This window comes from Antechinus flavipes, chromosome 3 (genome assembly GCF_016432865.1).
Source record: "Antechinus flavipes isolate AdamAnt ecotype Samford, QLD, Australia chromosome 3, AdamAnt_v2, whole genome shotgun sequence".
NCBI lineage: Eukaryota > Metazoa > Chordata > Mammalia > Dasyuromorphia > Dasyuridae > Antechinus > Antechinus flavipes.
The window spans coordinates 629271347-629291884 of record NC_067400.1 but is presented as its reverse complement, the minus strand read 5'-3'; the positions used below and the strand labels follow the sequence as shown (position 1 = coordinate 629291884).

Here is a 20538-nt window from a genome sequence, read left to right as displayed (position 1 = left end):
ATCTTTCTCTCTCCTCCATCCTTTGCTTTTTTTCCATCCTCCCTCCCTCCCTCCCTCCAGTTTCCCTCTATCCCTGTCTCTCTCCTCCATACTTCTGCCTACCCTTGACTCTAAGGTGGTCTCCCTCGACTCCCCCCATCCCACCCCCCCTCGAAAGGGTTAACTGTGGGGAAGGGCCCGGGAGTCCCCGGATGGTGATGTCAGCGGGCGAGAGAGAAAGGACGCGGTGGTGGCGGGGGGAGGCGGAGAGGAGGAGGAGGAGGAGGAGGAGGAGGAGGAGGAGGAGGAGGAGGAGGAGAAGGAGGAGGAGGAGGAGGAGGAGGAGAGAGGGCGCAGGGGGGGGAGGGGGGGGCCGTCGCCTGCAGCATCAGTCGCCCGGCACCTCAGACCCCCCCAGGCGGGGGAGGCCCAAAGGGGGGGGCGGGTGGGGACGGGCTGGGGAGGGGGGGGCCCCATGGCCCCTCCTGGGGCCTGATCCCCCCGGGACAGCCCCCCCTCCCCCGGCTCCGCGGGCCCGGCCCCCTGGGGAGCCCCGGGGCGCAGGCGGGGGGTCGGGGGGCCCCGCCCGCCGCCGCCACCGGCCCCCGCCGCAGGGACAGGAACGGGGCATCAGGCCGGTCCCGAGGGGGAGGCGGCGGCGGGCGGGGGGCCGGGACCAAGGCCGCCGCAGGGATGTCGGGGCCCAAGGAGACTGGCGGAGGCGGGGGGCCAGCTTACCACCTACCGCACCCTCACCCCCCTCAGCACGCCCAGTATGTGGGGCCCTACCGGCTCGAGAAGACGCTGGGCAAGGGACAGACAGGTGAGCGGGAGCGGGGGTGGGGGGGGGCCTCGGGGGCGGGCGGGGGTGGGGTGCTGACGGCCCGAACCCGAGGTCCCCAGATGAGCGGGGACCCGCCGCCTGGCTGCCCGCCACTGCTGGGATCGCGGGCTAGGCACCCGGGCCCCAGGGCGGGGCAGCGACTGGCTGCATCCCCAGGCTGGGTGGGGACTTGGGTACCAAATGCCGGAAGGTCACCGCCGCAGGCTGCGGCGCGGAGGCGGCCGCTTCCAACTCTCACTGGCCGCCCTGGGGCTAAACTCGGAGCTGGGCCCACGTTCTCCCCCGAAGTTCTGGGCCCCCTCCCCTCCCCTGCCCTTTACCTCCCCACCCTCTGCCCCCAGACCATCTGTGCGCTCCCTCCCCACGGACTCCACATCCTCGCCCCTCACTTCTGCTCTGCCCCCTGGCCTGGGTTCCGGGCCACCGGCTCGGTTCTCCACCTGCTGTGACCCAAGGGCAGAGGTTGGAGGAAAAGATGAGGGAGCAAGGGACTGGATTAACCTGGGGGAAAGGTGGAAGGCAGAGGGGCAGGGAGGGACCGGGCGGGCAGACAGAAGGGCCGAGTTATAGGGCAGAGAGACCCAGGGCCAGGAGATATGGGTCAGGGAGAAGCAGGGGGAGGGAGGGAGGGGGAGCAGGAGAGACACAGGCCAGGGGAGCGTTGGGACAGAGAAGAGCCTCCCAGGCCCGAGCGGCCGAAGGAACAGATGAGGAGAGGGCAGAGATGGCCGGCGGCAAAGGAGCAGGGAAGAGAGCGTTCTGAAGGAAAAGGGGTTAGAGACACGGGCCCGGGAGAGATGGGCTAAGGGATGGTTGGATCGGAGGCAGTCGGGTCTCTCAGGGCCACCATCGAGGAGGAACCGGCCAGGGAAAGAGGCAGGAGGAGAGGGGAGGAGGCAGGGAGAGGTGGGAGCCCAGACAGGTCAGATGGGAGCCGAGGCAGGACAGCCTGGGGAGAGAAACTGTCAAGGGGCTTCCTGTTTCCCCAGCGGGGGTTGGGCTGGTGGGCTTGGAGATGGCCTTTAACTCTCAGGCTGTGGCTGGGGGGGGAGGGGGGCATCAGAATCCTGGATGCTCTTTGTACTTTCCAAAGGACCGCCTCCGTGGCATCCCTGACAATTCGCTATTTAACCTTTGCTCCAGTGTATGTGTGTGTGTGTGTGTGTGTGTGTGTGTTTATATATGTGTGTATGTGTATGAGTGTGTATATGTGTTTGGGAGTGTGTGTGAATGTGTGTGAATATGTGTATGTCTATTTTTGTATATGTGTGTGTTTGGGAGAGTGTGTATGTGTATGAATGATGTGTATGTTTGTGTGTTTTTGTATATGTGTGTATGTGTTTGGGAGAGTGTGTGTGTATGTGTGTGAGTATATATATATGTGTTTGGGAGAATGTGTGGATGTATAAATTATGTGTATGTGTATTTTTGTATAGGTGTGTATGTGTTTGGGAGAGTGTGTGTGAAAATGTGTATGTGTTTGTGTTTTTGTATATGTGTGTGTATATATGTCTTCGGGAGAGCGTGTGTGTATGTGTGTAAATATGCGTATGTGTTTGTCTATTTTTGTATAGGTGTGTATGTGTTTAGGAGAGTGTGTGTGTGCCTGAATGACGTGGATGTGTTTGTGTGTTTTTGTATATATGGGTATGTGTATGAGTATATATATATGTTTGGAAGAGTGTGTGTGTATGTGTGTGAACATGTGTGTGTTTGTCTATTTTTGTATAGGTGTGTATGTGTTCGGGAGAGCGTGTGTGTATGTGTATAAATATGTGTATATAGTTTTTTATATGTATGTATATGTGTCTGTGGGACTGTATGTGTGTGAATATATATGTGTGTTTGTATGTTTTTGTATATGTGTGTCAGTGTGTATATGTGTTTGAGAGTGTGTGTGCGTGTGTGTATGTAAACATGTGTGTACCTATTTGTAAATTTGTGTTTATCTATTTTTGTATAGGTGTGTATGTGTTCGGGAGAGCGTGTGTGTATGTATATAAATATGTGTATATAGTTTTTATATGTGTGTGTATATGTGTTTTGTGGGAGTGTATGTATATGTGTTGTATGTTTTTGCATACGTGAGTGAGTGTGTATATGTGTTTGTGGGAGTGTATGAATGTGTGTGTGTGTGTGTGTGTGTGTGTGTGTGTGTGTGTCGGAGATAAGGGGACCCGCTGCTGTGTGTGTCCCATCCCCCAGATGAGGAGGGTCAAAGGGGACAGTGCAACCTTGAGCCCAGAATAGGGGAGTGCGGGCGCCTCTGTCCCCTCCCTGGGACAGATTGGACCACAAGCGCTGTGTTCAGTTGTGGGAGGAGGGAGATAAGCTGGAGGGCATCCGGAGGAGGCGTGGTCACGTGGCCTCCACGGGCTGCCGGACCTTGGAGCGCTCGGCCTGGCCAGGAGAAGCCGAGAGGGAGCGTTCCCGAGCCTTGCCAGATCTCAGAATCCCACAGTTAGAGGCCCACGGGATTGCAGACCCGAAAAAAAGCCTTCGGGCCTCCGAAGTGCCAGCACTGTGCTGGGGGAGCGCCCCGCTCTACCCAGCCTCCACTAGAGTAACCGGAGCGGCTTGGCGGAGAAGTCTGTTTAGCTTTGCTACTGCGGGGGGTACTTCGGTGCCCAGAGCATTGAGCCCCAAGTCAGGAACTCTGAATGCAAATTCAGACCCATATATTTCCTGGTTGCGTGGCTTTGGACAAGTCCTTTAGCCCCTGCCTCAGTTTCCCCACTCTAAGGGGATTCTAATAACCCTACTTCCCAGGTTTGTCGTGAAGATCAAAAGAGAGAATCTATGTAAACCTTCAAGTTGTACAAAAGCGTCCTGTCCTGCTGAGGATTGGGGGAAAGTCTCCCAGGGGACCCGCCCCTAAATGCAGCGGGGCGTGGTAGAGTCCCAGACCCCTCTCTCGGAAGCCTCGAGCCTCGGGCGGGGTTTTAAGCCCACCACAAGATGGGCACATTTCCGCTTCTCCGTTACCTCTGTTTCCCCAGCGTCTCTCCCCTCCTCTCCAGCCACTGAGCCATCCCTGTAACAAGGAATAAAGTTCCGCAGGGGGAGCCGCCGTGGACGAGACCCATTTTGGGGCTGAACCGCTCTAGACGGCCCGAGACGCCTTTTGCCTCAGGGCTAGAGAAACTCCCCAAGGGAGTGATGGGAGGGGGCAGCGGGGGTCGGGGCGACAGAGCTCGGCGCCCCCCCAGCCTCCTCTCCTCTCACCCGGCCCCCTCCTCCCCGCAGGCCTGGTCAAACTGGGTGTCCACTGCATCACCGGCCAGAAGGTGGCCATCAAGATCGTGAACCGGGAGAAGCTGTCCGAATCGGTGCTGATGAAGGTGAGGGGGCCGGGGCCGGGCTGGGGTGACCTCTGGGGCTGGGGGGCCCGGGGTGACCTCCAAACCCCCGCCTGTGCCCCCCAAAGGTGGAACGGGAGATCGCCATCCTCAAGCTCATCGAGCATCCGCACGTCCTCAAGCTCCACGACGTCTACGAGAACAAGAAATATTTGTAGGTATTTATAGACGGCCCCCCCCTCCTCTCCCCTCCCCCAGCTCCTGCCTCGCCCCATGAGGCCCCCCCCCCCGCCCCCTGTGGGCCAGCCGGCTCAGCCCCTTCCACCGCCCAGCCTGGGAAACAGCCCCGATGACGAGGGCAGGTGATGTCCGGGGGGGGGCCCCCGAGCCCCAGGGTCTGCACCCCCCGGGGGAAGACGGCCCAGATGTCCAGGCCCCAGAGAACGGCCCTTTGTCCCGGCCCCTGAGGGCGACCCAGGGAGCAGCTGGACGGCGGGGGAAGGGACCCCTAAGATGAAGCACAGTCACGGGCCACCAGGACCGGAAAGCTCCCCGGAGGCCGTGGAGTCCACTCCCCTGCCCCCTTTTACTGCCGAGGCCCAGAAAGAGAAAAAGTCCCGGCTACAAGTCGCACTCCCGCTGACCTCCCAGGTCCCCTGCCTGCCACTCCCAGAAGCCCCCAGAGGGGGTCTGCTCAGGCTGTTGAGCAGCAAGGCCCCAGAGGATGATGGGAATTGTAATTCTCAATCCGCCCAGAGCACACCCAAGACACACACACACACACACACACACACACACACGAGCACACACATGCACAAACGACCACACATGTGCCCGCAGAGGCATATTGCAGGCACGGGTGCTCATACATACACATGTACATGCAGGCGGCGTACATACCCGTGGACACCCAGAGACACATGCACACAAGGAACACGTGCACACGCGGACACATATAACACATGCAGAGGCAGCTGTGCATACAAACGTGCACACGCGCACGGTGCCCACACACATGCACAGACACACACACCCCTGCACATGGACGTGTGCATGCACACGTGGCCCTCCCTGCACACACAAGCCCTCTATCTCCTGCCCTAAGGACACAGGGAGTGCAGCTGTCCCAGGGACTGGGGGGCCGGGGCGCCAACCCCACCACAGGCTAGAGAACTTCCAATCCCAGAGAAATAGGATCTTTACCCCCCAGGAGCTGAGGGGAACTTGGGAACGGTGCTCTGAGGACTGACGGGAATTAGGATGTTGGGGCTGTAGGGGCAAAGGGGAACCAGAGCCTTTGTATTCCAGAGCTTCAGAGGAATCGGAATCTATTGCAAAAGGGCTGATGGGAAATGGGCACGTCTGTCCCCGTCCCCAGGGGCTGAAGGAACCTTTGTGCCTCAAAGACCACAGAGCTCAGTTTTAGTGGATAAAGGGGGAGATGGGGGGGGAAGAGGCAGCATCCCTTCCTCCCTGCTTGTGCTGACAGTGGTAGCCCCCTTCCTCCTCCCTCCCTCCTTCCATCCCTTCCTCCCCCTGCTCTCCCCAGGTACTTGGTTCTGGAACACGTGTCAGGGGGTGAGCTCTTTGACTATCTAGTAAAGAAGGGGCGGCTCACCCCCAAAGAAGCCCGGAAGTTCTTCCGCCAGATAGTGTCTGCCCTGGATTTCTGCCACAGTTACTCCATCTGGTGAGGGGGCCGGGGCTCGGGTGCCTCAGTCCCCGAGGGCAGAGAGGGGGGCAGGGGGCTCGGGTGCCTCGGTCCCCAAGGGCAGAGAGGGGGGCCTGGGGCTCGGGTGCCTTGGTCCCCGAGGGCAGAGGGGGGGCCTGGGTCTCGGGTGCCTCGGTCCCCGGGGGCAGAGAGGGGGGCCGGGGCTCGGGTGCCTCGGTCCCCGAGGGCAGAGGCGGGGGCCGGGGGCTCAGATGCCCGCACCCCCAAGAAGCGAGAGGAGAGGTGCCAGGAGTAAATCCTCACAGCCCCCTCTCCCGCCTCAGCCACAGGGACCTGAAGCCCGAGAACCTGCTTTTGGACGAAGAGAACAACATCCGCATCGCAGACTTCGGCATGGCCTCCTTGCAGGTGGGAGACAGCCTCCTGGAGACGAGTTGTGGGTGAGTGTGGGCCGGGGGGCGCCCCGCCCCAGTCCCAAGGGTGGGAGGAAGGGGAGGCCGAGGGCTGGTGAGAGCCTCCTGCTCTCTCCCCCTCAGGTCTCCCCATTACGCCTGCCCAGAAGTGATCAAGGTGAGTGTTTGGGAAGAGCCGGGGACCCCGGGAGGGAGGGGGCCGGGGAGCAGGGAGAAGGGCCCGGGAATGAGGGGAACACCTCTCTCTTTCCCAGGGGGAGAAATACGACGGGCGGCGGGCCGACATGTGGAGCTGTGGAGTCATCCTGTTTGCGCTCCTGGTGGTGAGAACTGACTGAGAGACAAAGGGGAGGGAGACGCAGCAGAGGCACAGGGGCCGCGGGCCGGGACCCCGCTTCTGTCTTTCTGTGGGACCTTGGGAAAGCGCCCCCCAAACTCAGGCCTGTTTCTCCTTTCTTGAATCGTCCGGGGATAGATTTCTGCAGGTCCGGAAACTCATCGGAGACACGGAGAGAGAGAGACGGAGAGAGACAGAGACAGAGACAGAGAGACAGACAGAGACAGAGAGAGAGACAGAGACAGAGACAGAGACAGAGAGAGAGACAGAGACAGAGACAGAGAGAGACAGACAGACACACACACCCACAGAGAAAGAGACAAAGAGAGAGAGACTGAGAGAAAGACACACACACACACACACACACAGACACACACATACAGAGACAGAGAGAGAGACAGAGACACACACACAGAGAGACAGACAGAGACAGAGAGACAGAGATACAGAGAGAAAGACACACACAGAGAGAAACAGACAGAAAGACAGAGAGACAGACAGAGACACACACCCACAGAGACAGAGATAAAGAGAGCCACAGAGACAGAGAGAAAGACACACACACTCAGAGACACACACACACACAGACACACACATACAGAGACAGAGAGAGAGAGACACACACACACACACAGACAGACAGAGACAGAGAGACAGAGATACAGAGAGAAAGACACACACAGAGAGAAACAGAGACAGAGAGACAGAGAGAGAGACAGACAGAGACACACACCCACAGAGACAGAGACAAAGAGAGAAACACACCCACAGAGACAGAGACAAAGAGAGACACACAGAGACAGAGAGACAGAGAGAAAGACACACACACTCAGAGACACACACACACACAGACAGACAGATACAGAGACACACACACACAGAGATAAAGAGAGACACAGAGATAGAGAGAAAGACACACACACTCAGAGACACACACAGAGACAGAGACAGAGACAGAGAGACAGATACAGAAAGACACACAGAGACACAGACAAAGAGAAACACAGAGAGAGAGAGATGGAGACAGAGAGAGAGAGACAGAGAGACAGAGACACACAGAGAGAGACACAGAGAGACAGAGACACACACAGAGAGAGAGAGAGAGAGGAGAGAGAGAGAGAGAGAGAGAGAGAGAGAGAGAGAGAACTGTGTCACCATAATTAGTGGTCTTTGTAAATCCTATGTACATTTTATTTTACACATATGCCATTATTCCATTATTCCGAGGCAGGGAAAGGGAAGAAGAGAACCAAAGCTCTCTAGGCCCTTGTACGAGCCAATCGTTTGCTCGGCATTTTACAAATATCTCTTTATGTCCGTGTCACGGAAAAGGTTGCCAGGTGTACGAGAGGGAATGCTGGGCCCGGCTTCAAATCCTGCCTCAGACATTTCCCAGCCGGGTGACCCCGGGCAAGACACGTGCCCACCAATTGCCTCAGTTTCCTCATCTGACGAATGGGGATAATGAGAGTACCCACCTCCCGGGGTTGTGAGGATCCAATGAGATCATTTCTATAAAATTTTGCAAACCTTAAAGTCCTATAAAAATACTAGCAGCGCTTTGTGTGTGCACGTCATATCCACGTAATTTACACATGTGGTGTATATATACACGCACCATGCACAGGTATAGACTATATGTGCACACGTGTACATAATATACGCGGAATTCACATGCGTGTTATATAGACATGTAGAATGCAGGCTTACACGCATGTACATTATATGTAACTTACACGCCTATTATATATACATATAATGTACATGGAGATACGCCATGTGGTGCCCGCACATATATAGACTTTCTAAGTATTGTCTCTGTGTGTCATGCCCTACCAGAGCCCGGGAGTTCTCTGAGGTTAAGGTGCCCGCCCAGGGTAGCTGCTCACTAGTTGCCCGTTGCGTTATATGGCGATGGGACAGATATTTAGTTATCAGCTAATTTGAGGGGGGGGCGGGAAGTGAACATTAAATGATAAGATTCTCAGAAAGGGGAGTATCTTTAAAAAAAAAAAAAACACCTCAACCATAGATCACAAAGTTCCCAAAGGTCCCGGGGCCATAGATTTGGAATCGAAAGAGGTTTAGAGGTTATTAAATCCAACCATACCCCCATTTTTCAGAGAAGGAAACTGAGGCCCGTAGAAATGAAGTGACCCACCCAAGGTCACACAGGCTGTAAGAGGTAGAGCTGAAACCTAGGTTGAGTCAAGATGATAAGATTTCTTAAAAGTGGAGATGGGGACATTTCTGGCGTGGGGTTGATTTGTTCAAATACTGGGAGGTGGGAGATGACGTGAGATTAAGGACTGACTGAGTCTTGTGGAGCAGCTTCTGATAATGTGAAATAAGGCTGGAAACGGCAGTTGCTGGAGGGCCTCGAAGGCTGAGCCAGGAATTTGTTATCTCAGAGTACAACTAAGGGGTCACCCATGGTTTGGGATCTTGGTGGCTGCTTGGTGCTGGGCCGCAGAGGAGAGACCCTGGGGGGGGGCAGTTAGGAGACCTGCAGGAAGTCAGGGGCAAGGCTACCGAAACCGAACCAGGAGCCAAAGGTTGCCCAAGACTTGGCATCTGACAGTGGTGTTTGCACTTTGTTCTTGAGAGGGCCGGGACCATTGGGGAGGGAGGGCCGGGACAACAGGGAGGGAGGGCCGGGACAACGGGGAGGGAGGGCCGGGAGACAACGGGGAGGGAGGGCCGGGACAATGGGGAGGGGGGGCGGGACAACGGGGAGGGAGGGCCGGGACAATGGGGAGGGGGGGCCGGAACAACGGGGAGGGAGGGCCGGGACAATGGGGAGGGGGGGCGGAGACAACGGGGAGGGAGGGCGGAGACAATGGGGAGGGAGGGCCGGGACAATGGGGAGGAAGGGCCGGGACAATGGGGAGGGAGGGCCCGGGACAATGGGGAGGGAGGGCCGGGACAATGAGGAGGAAGGGCCGGGACAATGGGGAGGGAGGGCCCGGGACAATGAGGAGGAAGGGCCGGGACAATGGGGAGGGAGGGCCGGGACAATGGGGAAGAAGGGCCGGGACAATGGGGAGGGAGGTGAGAAGGAACAAAGGCTCCTGGCAGCTGACTGGAAGGGTGTCTTCCCCAGAAACAGGGGAGTCCCAGGGCGCGAGTTTAAGGCAGACATGAAAGCGGTTCCGTCCGGGCTCCCGAGGTGCCTCTGAGCGTCCCAGGGGAAAGGTCCCGCGGGGCGGGGGGAGCTCCCGCGTGGGAGCGGGTCGGGCCGGGCTTATTGGGGGGAGGAGGGACTCCCACTGAGCCGCGGGCGCCGAGGAGGAGCTCAGGGTGACGAGACTTGGAGGCCCGGGACAGAGCCTTGGCAATGATTGCTCGCTGCCGATCGGAGCAGCTGGCACCTTGGTCTGCCCCCCTCCCCTAAGAGGACCTGGGGTCGGCACTGCACTCCATGAAGGGTCGCGGCCCCTCCCAACTGGCCTCCTGTCCTCCAGGGGGCGCTGCCCTTCGACGACGACAACCTGCGGCAGCTCCTGGAGAAGGTGAAAAGGGGCGTGTTCCACATGCCGCACTTCATCCCCCCGGACTGTCAGAGCCTGCTGAGGGGCATGATCGAGGTGGAGCCCGAGAAGAGGCTCAGCGTGAGTGAGCTGGGGCGGGGACGTTCCCACCCGTGCCCCGGGGCCGGGCCCAAAGCCCAGCGCCCTCCCCGGCCGCGAGAGGGCGCCACACGGGCCCGGGCTCTTCCCACTCAGAGCGAAGCCTGCGGCAGGCCCCTTTTAGTCGCGGCCGCTAGGGGGCGCCGGGAGCACAGGCAGCATTTCCCAGGAGGCCGGCGGGGAGCCCGGCTGCCGCCGGCAGCTCGGGACATGAACGCTAGGGGGAGACAAAAGGCACCGTGTGTTCCTGGGCTGGGGAGGCGGGGCAGGAGGCGCGTTAATGGGGTTGAGGCGGTCCCTCGCTCATCGCTTCTCTCCTTCCCTTTCCCTTGGCCTCCCCGCAGCTGGAGCAGATTCAGAAGCACCCCTGGTACCTGTGAGTTTGGGGCAGGGGTGGGAGGGCAGAACACCCAGGGTCCAGATGGGGCGAGGCTGGGGCTTCCGGACCGGGAAGAGGGAGCCCTGGAGGGGGAGGACCCTGAACCCAATCCGCCCTTGCAGGGGAGGGAAGCCGGAGCCGGAGCCCAGACTGGAGCCGGCCCCCGGCCGGCGAGTGGCCATGAGGAGCCTGCCGTCGGGCGGGGAGCTGGACCCCGACGTTCTGGAGAGCATGGCATCCCTGGGCTGCTTCCGGGACCTGGACCGGCTCCACCGGGAGCTGCGCAGTGAGGAGTGAGCTTCCTTCCCCCTCCTCGTGCACGTCCTGGGGCTAGACCATAGCGGGAGGAGGGAAGGGAAGGCTAGGCTGGAAGTGTGGCCCCCAGCACCCGCCACGTGGGGGAGACTGAGGGCAAGCGAGAGGTGTGAGCTTCCACGGGATTCTGAACTCTCCCTAGGATGGGCGAGAGTCTTTGAGGAGATGTTGCCTGCAGAACCTCGCAAAGGCTGGAGGAGGGAGCAGAGAGCAGAGTCAGAGCATAGAGACCAGGAGCAGGGCCAGCAGGAGGCGGCAGAGAGCAGCAATCAGAGGAAGAGACCAAGAGCAGGGCCAGCAGGAGGCAGCAGAGAGCACAGTCAGAGCATAGCGACCAGGAGCAGGGCCAGCAGGAGGCAGCAGAGAGCACAGTCAGAGCATAGAGACCAGGAGCAAGGCCAGCAGAGAGCAGTCAGAGCATAGAGACCAAGAGCAGGGCCAGCAGGAAGCAGCAGAGAGCAGAGTCAGAGCATAGAGACCAGGAGCAGGGCCAGCAGGAGGCGGCAGAGAGCAGCAATCAGAGGAAGAGACCAAGAGCAGGGCCAGCAGGAGGCAGCAGAGAGCACAGTCAGAGCATAGCGACCAGGAGCAGGGCCAGCAGGAGGCAGCAGAGAGCACAGTCAGAGCATAGAGACCAGGAGCAAGGCCAGCAGAGAGCAGTCAGAGCATAGAGACCAAGAGCAGGGCCAGCAGGAGGCAGCAGAGAGCAGAGTCAGAGCATAGAGACCAGGAGCAGGGTCAGCAGGAGGCAGTAGAGAGCATAGAGAGCAAGAACAGGGCCAGCAGGGGGCATCAGAGAGCAGAGTCAGAGCATAGAGACCAGGAGCAGGACCAGGAAGAGGTAGCAGAGAGCATAGAGAGAAAGAACAGGGCCAGCAGGAGGCAGCAGAGAGCAGAGTCAGAGCATAGAGACCAAGAGCAGGGCCATCAGGAGGCAGCAGAAAGCAGAGTCAGAGCATAGAGACCAGGAGCAGGGCCAGCAGGAGGCGGCAGAGAGCAGAGTCAGAGCATAGCGACCAGGAGCAGGGCCAGCAGGAGGCAGTAGAGAGCATAGAGAGAAAGAACAGGGCCAGCAGGAGGCAGCAGAGAGCAGAGTCAGAGCATAGAGACCAAGAGCGGGGTCAGCAGGAGGCGGCAGAAAGCAGCAGTCAGAGGAAGAGACCAAGAGCAGGGCCAGCAGGAGGCAGCAGAGAGCAGCAGTGAGAGGAAGAGACCAAGAGCAGGGTCAGCAGGAGGCAGCAGAGAGCACAGTCAGAGCATAGAGACCAGGAGCAGGGCCAGCAGGAGGCAGCAGAGAGCAAAGTCAGAGCATAGAGACCAGCAGCAGGATCAGGAGGAGGCAGCAGAGAGCAGAGTCAGAGCATAGCGACCAGAAGCAGGGCCAGCAGGAGGCAGCAGAGAGCAGAGTCAGAGCATAGCGACCAGAAGCAGGGCCAGCAGGAGGCAGCAGAGAGCAGAGTCAGAGCATAGCGACCAGGAGCAGGGCCAGCAGAGAGCAGTCAGAGAGCTACAGAAACAGAGATTGAGACGCAGAGAACTATGGGAAAGAAGGGGAGCCGGCCGGGGAGCCAGGGAGGGTGATTCGGACCCGGAGACAGCGTCTAGGCGAGAGGCTGGAGAGCAGCCGCTGAGGAAGGCACCGGGCTGTCTGCCGCCGGAGGGGGCCCTGGAGCCTGCCCGGGAACGGAGCGGGGAGAAGGCCGGGCGGCTCTGCCTCCGTAACTTGTGTCTGCCCCTCTCCGGCCTCAGGGAGAACCAGGAGAAGATGATTTACTACCTGCTCTTGGACCGCAAAGAGAGGTACCCGAGCTGCGAGGATGAGGACCTGCCGCCGAGGAACGATGCCGGTGAGGGGCGGGCCCTGACGGAGGGCCTCGGTTTCCCTCCTCGGTGGGAGGGGGCCTCCGGAGGCCACGGGAGCCCGTGAGGACCCGGCGCCCTCCCTGCTTCTTCCCCTGCAGACCCTCCGAGGAAGCGGGTGGACTCTCCCATGCTGAGCCGACACGGGAAGAGGAGGCCGGAGCGCAAGTCCATGGAGGTGCTGAGCATCACGGACGCGGGCGGCGGCGGCGGGGGCTCCCCGGTGCCCACCCGGAGAGCTCTGGAGATGGCCCAGCACAGCCAGAGGTGGGGCCCGCCCCCTTTCCCCGCGCTCTGGCCTTGGCTGGGGGCCGCGCCTTCTCCCTCCGCCCGCGGGGGCCGGGAACGGGCAGCCTGGCTCCGATGCTCTCTTACCCCCGTCGCTCTCTAAGCGCCCTCCCCCAGTTCCCTTCCCTGACCCCCTTGCTCCTGCTCTTTCCCCGTTCCTCCCTGAAATACAGATCCCGAAGCGTCAGCGGTGCTTCCACCGGACTCTCCTCCAGCCCACTGAGCAGCCCCAGGGTGAGGCCGGGACAGCCCTTGCCGGGGCTCGGGGGCGCCTTGGTTTCCCTGGGCTGGTGCCTGTGGCTCCGGGGGCTCTGGGTCCCCCCGGGGAGTCAGGGAGGTGGGTGGGACAGAGAGGGCCCCCCCCCCCAGTCCCCGAAGCCTCGTGGCAGGGAGTCCCGTGCCCAGCACGCGCCCGGTCCCTGGCCCTGAATGAGCGTGAGCAGGGCTGGGTGAGCGCGGCGGCCCGACCCGACCCCCTCTCTCCTCCCGCCAGAGCCCCGTCTTCTCCTTCTCCCCGGAGCCCGGGGCCAGCCCCGGGGAGGAGGCCCGGACCGGAAGCTGCCCGTCTCCCACCCCCAAGACGCAGACGCTGCCGTCCCGGGGGCCGCGGGGAGGGGGCGCGGGGGAGCAGCCGCCGCCTCCCAGCGCTCGCTCCACTCCCCTGCCCGGGTCCCCGCGGACGTCTCCGGGGGCAGCCACCCCCCCGCCCTGTTCCCCGCGGGCCAGCCCCACCGGCACGCCGGGTGCCACGCCCCCTCCCAGTCCCGGGGCCGGCGGAGGCGTGGGGGGCGCCGCGTGGAGGAGTCGGCTCAACTCCATCCGGAACAGCTTCCTGGGGTCTCCCCGATTCCACCGGCGCAAGATGCAGGGTGTGTGGCCCCCGGCCGAGCCCGGGGAGGAGGGGGGCTCCACACGGGATGCTCTAAGCTGAAGCCGGCTGGGAGCCAGGGATGGGCCCCGGGGCAGCAGGCCCTGACCTGAGCTGTCTCTCTCCCCATCCCTCTGTCTCTCGTCTCTATCTCTCTTTGCTCTGTCTCTCTCTTTCTCACATCTCTCTGTCTCTGTATCACTCTCTGTGCCTGCCTCTCTCTTCATCCCTCTTTTTCTCTCTCTGTCTCTGTCTCTTGCTCTCATCTCTCTGTCTCTGTGTCACTCTCTGTGTGTGTCTCTCTCCCATCCCTCTCTCTGTCTCTGTCTCTTTCTTGCATCTCTTTGTCTCTGTGTCTGTCTCTCTCTCCCCATCCCTCTCTCTCTTTTTTCTCTCTCTGTCTCTGTCTTTTTCTCTTCTCATCTGTCTTTGTGTCTCTGTATCCTCTCTCCCCATCCCTCCATCTCTGTTTTTGTGGCACCATTTCTCTGTGTGTCCCTCTGTGTCTCTCTTTCTCTCTCCCCATCCCTCTGTCTCTCTGTCTCTGTCTCTTTCTCTCCTCCAACTCTCAATCTGTCTGTCATCTCTTCTCTCTGTGTCTGTCTCTCTCTCTGTCTCTATCTCTGTCTTTCCCTCCTCGGTGGGAGGGGGCCTCCGGAGGCCACGGGAGCCCGTGAGGACCCGGCGCCCTCCCTGCTTCTTCCCCTGCAGACCCTCCGAGGAAGCGGGTGGACTCTCCCATGCTGAGCCGACACGGGAAGAGGAGGCCGGAGCGCAAGTCGATGGAGGTGCTGAGCATCACGGACGCGGGCGGCGGCGGCGGGGGCTCCCCGGTGCCCACCCGGAGAGCTCTGGAGATGGCCCAGCACAGCCAGAGGTGGGGCCCGCCCCCTTTCCCCGCGCTCTGGCCTTGGCTGGGGGCCGCGCCTTCTCCCTCCGCCCGCGGGGGCCGGGAACGGGCAGCCTGGCTCCGATGCTCTCTTACCCCCGTCGCTCTCTAAGCGCCCTCCCCCAGTTCCCTTCCCTGACCCCCTTGCTCCTGCTCTTTCCCCGTTCCTCCCTGAAATACAGATCCCGAAGCGTCAGCGGTGCTTCCACCGGACTCTCCTCCAGCCCACTGAGCAGCCCCAGGGTGAGGCCGGGACAGCCCTTGCCGGGGCTCGGGGGCGCCTTGCTTTCCCTGGGCTGGTGCCTGTGGCTCCGGGGGCTCTGGGTCCCCCCGGGGAGTCAGGGAGGTGGGTGGGACAGAGAGGGCCCCTCCCCCAGTCCCCGAAGCCTCGTGGCAGGGAGTCCCGTCCCCAGCACGCGCCCGGTCCCTGGTCCTGAATGAGCGTGAGCAGGGCTGGGTGAGCGCGGCCGCCCCGACCCGACCCCCTCTCTCCTCCCGCCAGAGCCCCGTCTTCTCCTTCTCCCCGGAGCCCGGGGCCAGCCCGGGGGAGGAGGCCCGGACCGGAAGCTGCCCGTCTCCCACCCCCAAGACGCAGACGCTGCCGTCCCGGGGGCCGCGGGGAGGGGGCGCGGGGGAGCAGCCGCCGCCTCCCAGCGCTCGCTCCACTCCCCTGCCCGGGTCCCCGCGGACGTCTCCGGGGGCAGCCACCCCCCCGCCCTGTTCCCCGCGGGCCAGCCCCACCGGCACGCCGGGCGCCACGCCCCCTCCCAGTCCCGGGGCCGGCGGAGGCGTGGGGGGCGCCGCCTGGAGGAGTCGGCTCAACTCCATCCGGAACAGCTTCCTGGGGTCTCCCCGATTCCACCGGCGCAAGATGCAGGGTGTGTGGCCCCCGGCCGAGCCCGGGGAGGAGGGGGGCTCCACACGGGATGCTCTAAGCTGAAGCCGGCTGGGAGCCAGGGATGGGCCCGGGGCAGCAGGCCCTGACCTGAGCTGTCTCTCTCTCCCCATCCCTCTGTCTCTCGTCTCTATCTCTCTTTGCTCTCTCTCTCTCTCTTTCTCACATCTCTCTGTCTCTGTGTCACTCTGTGTGTGTGTGTCTCTCTCTCCCATCCCTCTCTCTGTCTCTGTCTCTTTCTTGAATCTCTTTGTCTCTGTGTCTGTCTCTCTCTCCCCATCCCTCTCTCTCTTTTTTCTCTCTCTGTCTCTGTCTTTTTCTCTTCTCATCTGTCTTTGTGTCTCTGTATCCTCTCTCCCCATCCCTCCATCTCTGTTTTCGTGTCACCATTTCTCTCTGTGTGTCCCTCTGTGTCTCTCTTTCTCTCTCCCCATCCCTCTGTCTCTCTGTCTCTGTCTTTCTCTCCTCCAACTCTCAATCTGTCATCTCTTCTCTCTGTCTCTATCTCTGTCTGTCTCTGTCTCTGTCTGTCTCTGTCTCTCTGTCTCTGTCTCTCTCTTCTGTCTGTCTCTCTGTCTCTCTGTCTGTCTGTCTCTGTCTCTCTGTCTCTGTCTGTCTCCTCTGTCTGTCTCTGTCTCTCTCCTCTGTCTCCTCTGTCTCTGTCTCTCTCTTCTGTCTGTCTCTGTCTCTGTCTCTGTCTCTCTGTCTCCTCTGTCTGTCTCTGTTTCTCTCCTCTGTCTGTCTCTGTCTCTGTCTCTCTCCTCTGTCTGTCTCTGTCTCTCTCCTCTGTCTGTCTCTGTCTCTGTCTCTCTCCTCTGTCTCTGTCTCTCTCCTCTGTCTCCTCTGTCTCTGTCTGTCTCTCTGTCTCTGTCTCTCTCCTCTGTCTGTCTCTGTCTCTGTCTCTCTCCTCTGTCTGTCTCTGTCTCTGTCTCTCTCCTCTGTCTCCTCTGTCTCTGTCTCTCTGTCTCTCCTCTGTCTGTCTCTGTCTCTCTCTCTGTCCCTCCTCCCCCCTCTCTCCTCCCCTCTCTCTAGTCCCCACCGCAGAGGAGATGTCCAGTTTGACACCGGAGTCATCCCCAGAGTGAGTCACGCTCTGCTGTAGGAAGGGGGCGGGGCCGTCACACGCAGACACCAGGACTCTGGCCTGGACTTGACCTTGGAAAAGCTAGTGTCCTTGGGGTGGGGGTGGGGCGGTGTAGCGTATCCTTCTGTGAGGAAAAAAGGGGCGAACATCCCAGACGCTCGGAGCGAGGCTGCTTTGGTCTCTGGGCCTCAGTTTCCCCTCTGGAAACGAGGGATCGCCCTCAGTCATCTCCGAAGTTCTCTCTGCCCCTGACCCTGCGCAATGAGCTAGGGCTTCTCCCCTCTGACCCACACGGTGCGATCAATGCTGAAGCTGCCGGCCGGTCGTCGATGACACGGCGCGACTCCCCGCTCTCTAAGGCCGAAGGACCTGCAGATCCCCAGCCCTCTCTGGACCTTTTCTTTGTGCCAAAGGAAGATCTGGCAGCTCGAAATCCCATAATTCCATGGGACCCTATGGCAGCTCGAAATCCATAGTCCCTCGAGATCCTGTGCTCCTAATCAGGGCCCTGCCCCTCCCGGGACCTCCTTTTCCCCATCTGCTGAATGGGCCGAACTCAAGGATCTCTAAGCCTTCTCCCCCCCTCCCCCCCAGGCTGGCGAAGCGTTCCTGGTTTGGAAACTTCATCTCCCTGGACAAGGATGAGCAGATATTCCTGGTGCTGAAGAACAAGGCTCTGAGCAGCATCAAGGCCGACATCGTCCACGCCTTCTTGTCCGTACGTGGCCGCGGCGCGGGGGGCTCAGCTCCTCTCCCCCTCCCGCCTCTTCCCACCTGGCTGTCTCATGGGACGGGGGGAGGGGGCCGGAAGCCGCCCCAGAGGCGAGCTAGACCCATCGGTCCATTTTACAGATGAGGATACTGAGGAAAGTGGAGTGAGATGATAATGTCAGAGAGGAGGTTTGAACCCTGGATCTCTACCTGGAGGAGACGGTCCCCTAGTTAGACTGTAAGAAATCTGAGGCTAATGGATATAATCCTCCTTGTCTGTCCCCCCCAGCAGCCTGCCCTAGGACCCCACAAATTGGATTGAGCTTCGTCCCCGCCTCCCGCCCACCCGTGGAAATTTGTTAGGGAGAGACCCCCTTACCCTCTGGGAAATCTCCCTCCTCCCATATTCCAGGCGGGGATGGACAGTGGGAACTACAACTCCCATCCTGCCTTGGGGCCACCGGCCTTCTGTGTCTGGCCTGATGGGAGTTGTAGGCTTTGTCAGAAATTCCCTCCTCCAAGCTTTGGACGATAAGACCCTTGTGTGGCCACGAGGTGGCGCCATACTGCCCAGAGCAGCCGTCCTGCAGCCAGGAAGCCTCAGACACTTCCCAGCTAAGCTCCGGGACTGTCTCTGTGGCCCGTCTGCCTCAGTTTCCTCATCTGTATAATGGGCTGAAGGAGGAAACGACAAAGTACTCCATCCCCAAATGGGGCCACGGAGAGTCCTCCATGAGGTCCTCGCGGCGGCTTTCCCCGAGGACGGGGCCATCGGGTTGTCCCGGCTCTGTTGGAAATCACGGCCGGGCCGCAGGGAGCCCCGGGATCCGGTGTCCCCCGGCCCAGGATGCCGCAGGCTCATTGGTCAGCCCGGCGGCTCCCCAGGGGGTGTGTCCCAGGCCGAGGGGACCGCGGGCCGTAGCCGTGGGCCACGGGCTCACCTCCCTCCCTCCCGAACCAGATCCCCAGCCTGAGTCACAGTGTGCTGTCCCAGACCAGCTTCCGGGCCGAATATAAGACCAGCGCCGGCCCCTCCGTCTTCCAGAAACCCGTCCGCTTCCAGGTTGACATCAGTTCATCGGAGGGCCCCGACCCCCCTCCCAGGCGGCGGGAGCGGGACGGCAGCGGGGTCTACTCGGTCACCTTCACGCTCATTGCCGGTGAGTCCCTCCAGGTCAGCGGACCCTCGTGGGCCCCGGTGGCCCTTGTGTGGGTGACGGAGAAGTCCGACCTGCAGACCCGCGGGAGGAGGCCGCGGCCCACTCCCTGCCCTCGCCCAGCTCGCACTCACGGCGCGCTGCCCTCCCTCCCTGTGCCCCTCAGGTCCCAGTCGTCGGTTCAAACGTGTGGTGGAAACGATCCAGGCCCAGCTCCTGAGCACCCACGACCAGCCATCGGTGCAAGCGCTGGCAGGTGAGGGAGCCCCGGGCCGAGCCTTAGGGGCGGCGGGGAAGGACGCGCTGGCGGCCTCGGCCGGCAGGGTCGGTCCTCGGCGTGGGGGGCCTTGGATCGTGCCCGGGCTCGGGCAGAGGGAGTGGGCCGGCGAGACCCCCCTCCCCCGCCACGTTCCAGCCACGGCAGGCAGCTTAGAGTCCCAGAGGGCACCCGGAGCCCACCCTTTCCTGCCACGTGGCACCAAGGCCCGCCATGTGGGAGAGCGGGGGCTGCTGGTGGAGCCGGCTTTCCCAGACACCTTAGGACCCGTTACCCCTAAGGGGCGAGGTTCAAAGGGCACAGGGTCCTGAGGAAGGCTCCCTAGAGGCAGTTGCTAGGCAACAGCCCCTCCTTAGCAACCATGATCCTATCAGGTGTCCTCAGGGATGCGCTAAGCTGTCTCAGTAACCAAGGTTTCACCAGAGCAGCACCTCTGAGGAGGACCACAACTCCCTAGAAACTGTTGCTAGGCAATGACAGCACCTTAGTAACCACAGTCCTGTGTGGGTAATGTCTGTGTGTGTGTGTGTTGGGGGCAGGGAAACCTGGGCTCCCTAGATCCCGTTGCTAGGCGGTGACAGCACCTCAGCCACCAATATTCCAAACACGGGGCGTCCCCTGAGCCAGCCCCAGCATCCCTGCCGAGGAGTCGGACTTGAAGGCTGCCGCCCCTGGCCAGGCCTCGGGGGTCTCGGCGCTCGGCAACGCCCCAATTCCAGGAGATTATTAAGTTTCCGCACCTCTGGGATCTGGGGCCCCTGCTCTCAAGGAGCCTGCGGGCTGGAAGCGTCCCCTGCCCGGGGAGACCCCAGCGGTCAGCATCCCGGCCCCCCGGGGCCTCCTCCCCCACCGGGGAGATGGGGCCCGCCGCCCCGGTGAGCCTGGCAAGAAGGGGCTTCTCAGGCCCTCTTGGGGTTGCCCCTCCCCTTGCAGGGCCGGGCTTTGGGGCACACGGCCTCGAGGGGGGCCCTTCGCTGCCGGAGGGCCCGCCTCACGGCCGCCTTCTCTCTTCCCATCGGCGTGACGGCAGACGAGAAGAACGGGACCCAGCCGAGGTCCCCGGCCGGCACCCCTTCGCGAGGGCTGCAGCCCCCAGCGGGCCGGCCCGAGCCCCCCGACCTGGGCGGTTCTCCTCGGCGGGGGCCACCCCCCAAGGACAGGAAGCTGCTGGCGGCCAGTGGGAGTCCCCAGCCCTGATCTCCACCTCCCCCCTTTCCCTCCTACAGTCTGGTCCCCGGCCCCCATTCCCTCCCCCTCGGGGGTCACTCTGGCCACAGATCCCCCATCCCCCCTTCCCATCAACCCCCACAACTGTGAAGCTGTAAATACGGCCAGGGCATGGGGTGGGGGCCCAGGGGTTCAGTGACCTTCGCAGGGAAGGGGTGACTGGGCTGGGCGGGGGTGGGGTGGGGTGGGGAGCCATTTCTATTTTATTTATGATTAATTTATTTATTTATCTATGGGGAGGGGGAGGGCAGGGGATGTGGGTGGATTAGCCAAGGGGGCGGGGGCGGGGGGGCCCTCGTCTCTGTTTCCCCAGCCCCCCTCTTCCTTGTCTCTCCTCCTGTCTCCCCCCTTGCGCTCTGTACGGATTTGCTCTCGCGAAATGAAAAGTTGAATTTTCGCGCCTCCTGTCTCCCGT

General features: G+C 61.3%; 1 protein-coding gene across 3 annotated transcripts; it reads left to right on the top strand.

The window, feature by feature from the left end:
- The first annotated feature begins 568 nt into the window (after positions 1-568).
- On the top strand, positions 569-20525 carry BRSK1 (BR serine/threonine kinase 1). Of its 3 annotated transcripts, none has more exons than XM_051990095.1 (19): positions 569-802; positions 4070-4164; positions 4251-4336; positions 5672-5812; positions 6118-6234; positions 6331-6364; positions 6462-6530; positions 10009-10155; positions 10518-10549; positions 10675-10845; positions 12617-12714; positions 12829-12994; positions 13120-13249; positions 13509-13884; positions 16700-16748; positions 17346-17469; positions 18424-18622; positions 18786-18875; positions 19927-20525. In XM_051990095.1, the coding sequence occupies exons 1-19, from the start codon at positions 673-675 to the stop codon at positions 20091-20093; spliced, it is 2421 nt and encodes an 806-aa protein (XP_051846055.1). In that variant the 5' UTR covers positions 569-672; the 3' UTR covers positions 20094-20525. The 3 variants fall into 3 exon arrangements, with proteins under 3 accessions (XP_051846055.1, XP_051846056.1, XP_051846057.1); XM_051990096.1 differs by having other exon boundaries at positions 570-802; positions 13189-13249; XM_051990097.1 differs by lacking the exon at positions 13509-13884 and adding an exon at positions 15275-15650 and having other exon boundaries at positions 571-802; positions 13189-13249.
- The last annotated feature ends 13 nt before the right edge of the window (positions 20526-20538 follow it).

Bases quoted from the DNA above. Each gene is read 5' to 3' on its own strand.
- BRSK1 (XM_051990095.1), top strand. From the start codon at position 673: ATGTCGGGGCCCAAGGAGACTGGCGGAGGCGGGGGGCCAGCTTACCAC. The intron at 6,235-6,330 runs GTGAGTGTGGGC...TCTCCCCCTCAG, and splicing joins CTCCTGGAGACGAGTTGTGG to GTCTCCCCATTACGCCTGCC. The intron at 10,156-10,517 runs GTGAGTGAGCTG...GCCTCCCCGCAG, and splicing joins AGCCCGAGAAGAGGCTCAGC to CTGGAGCAGATTCAGAAGCA.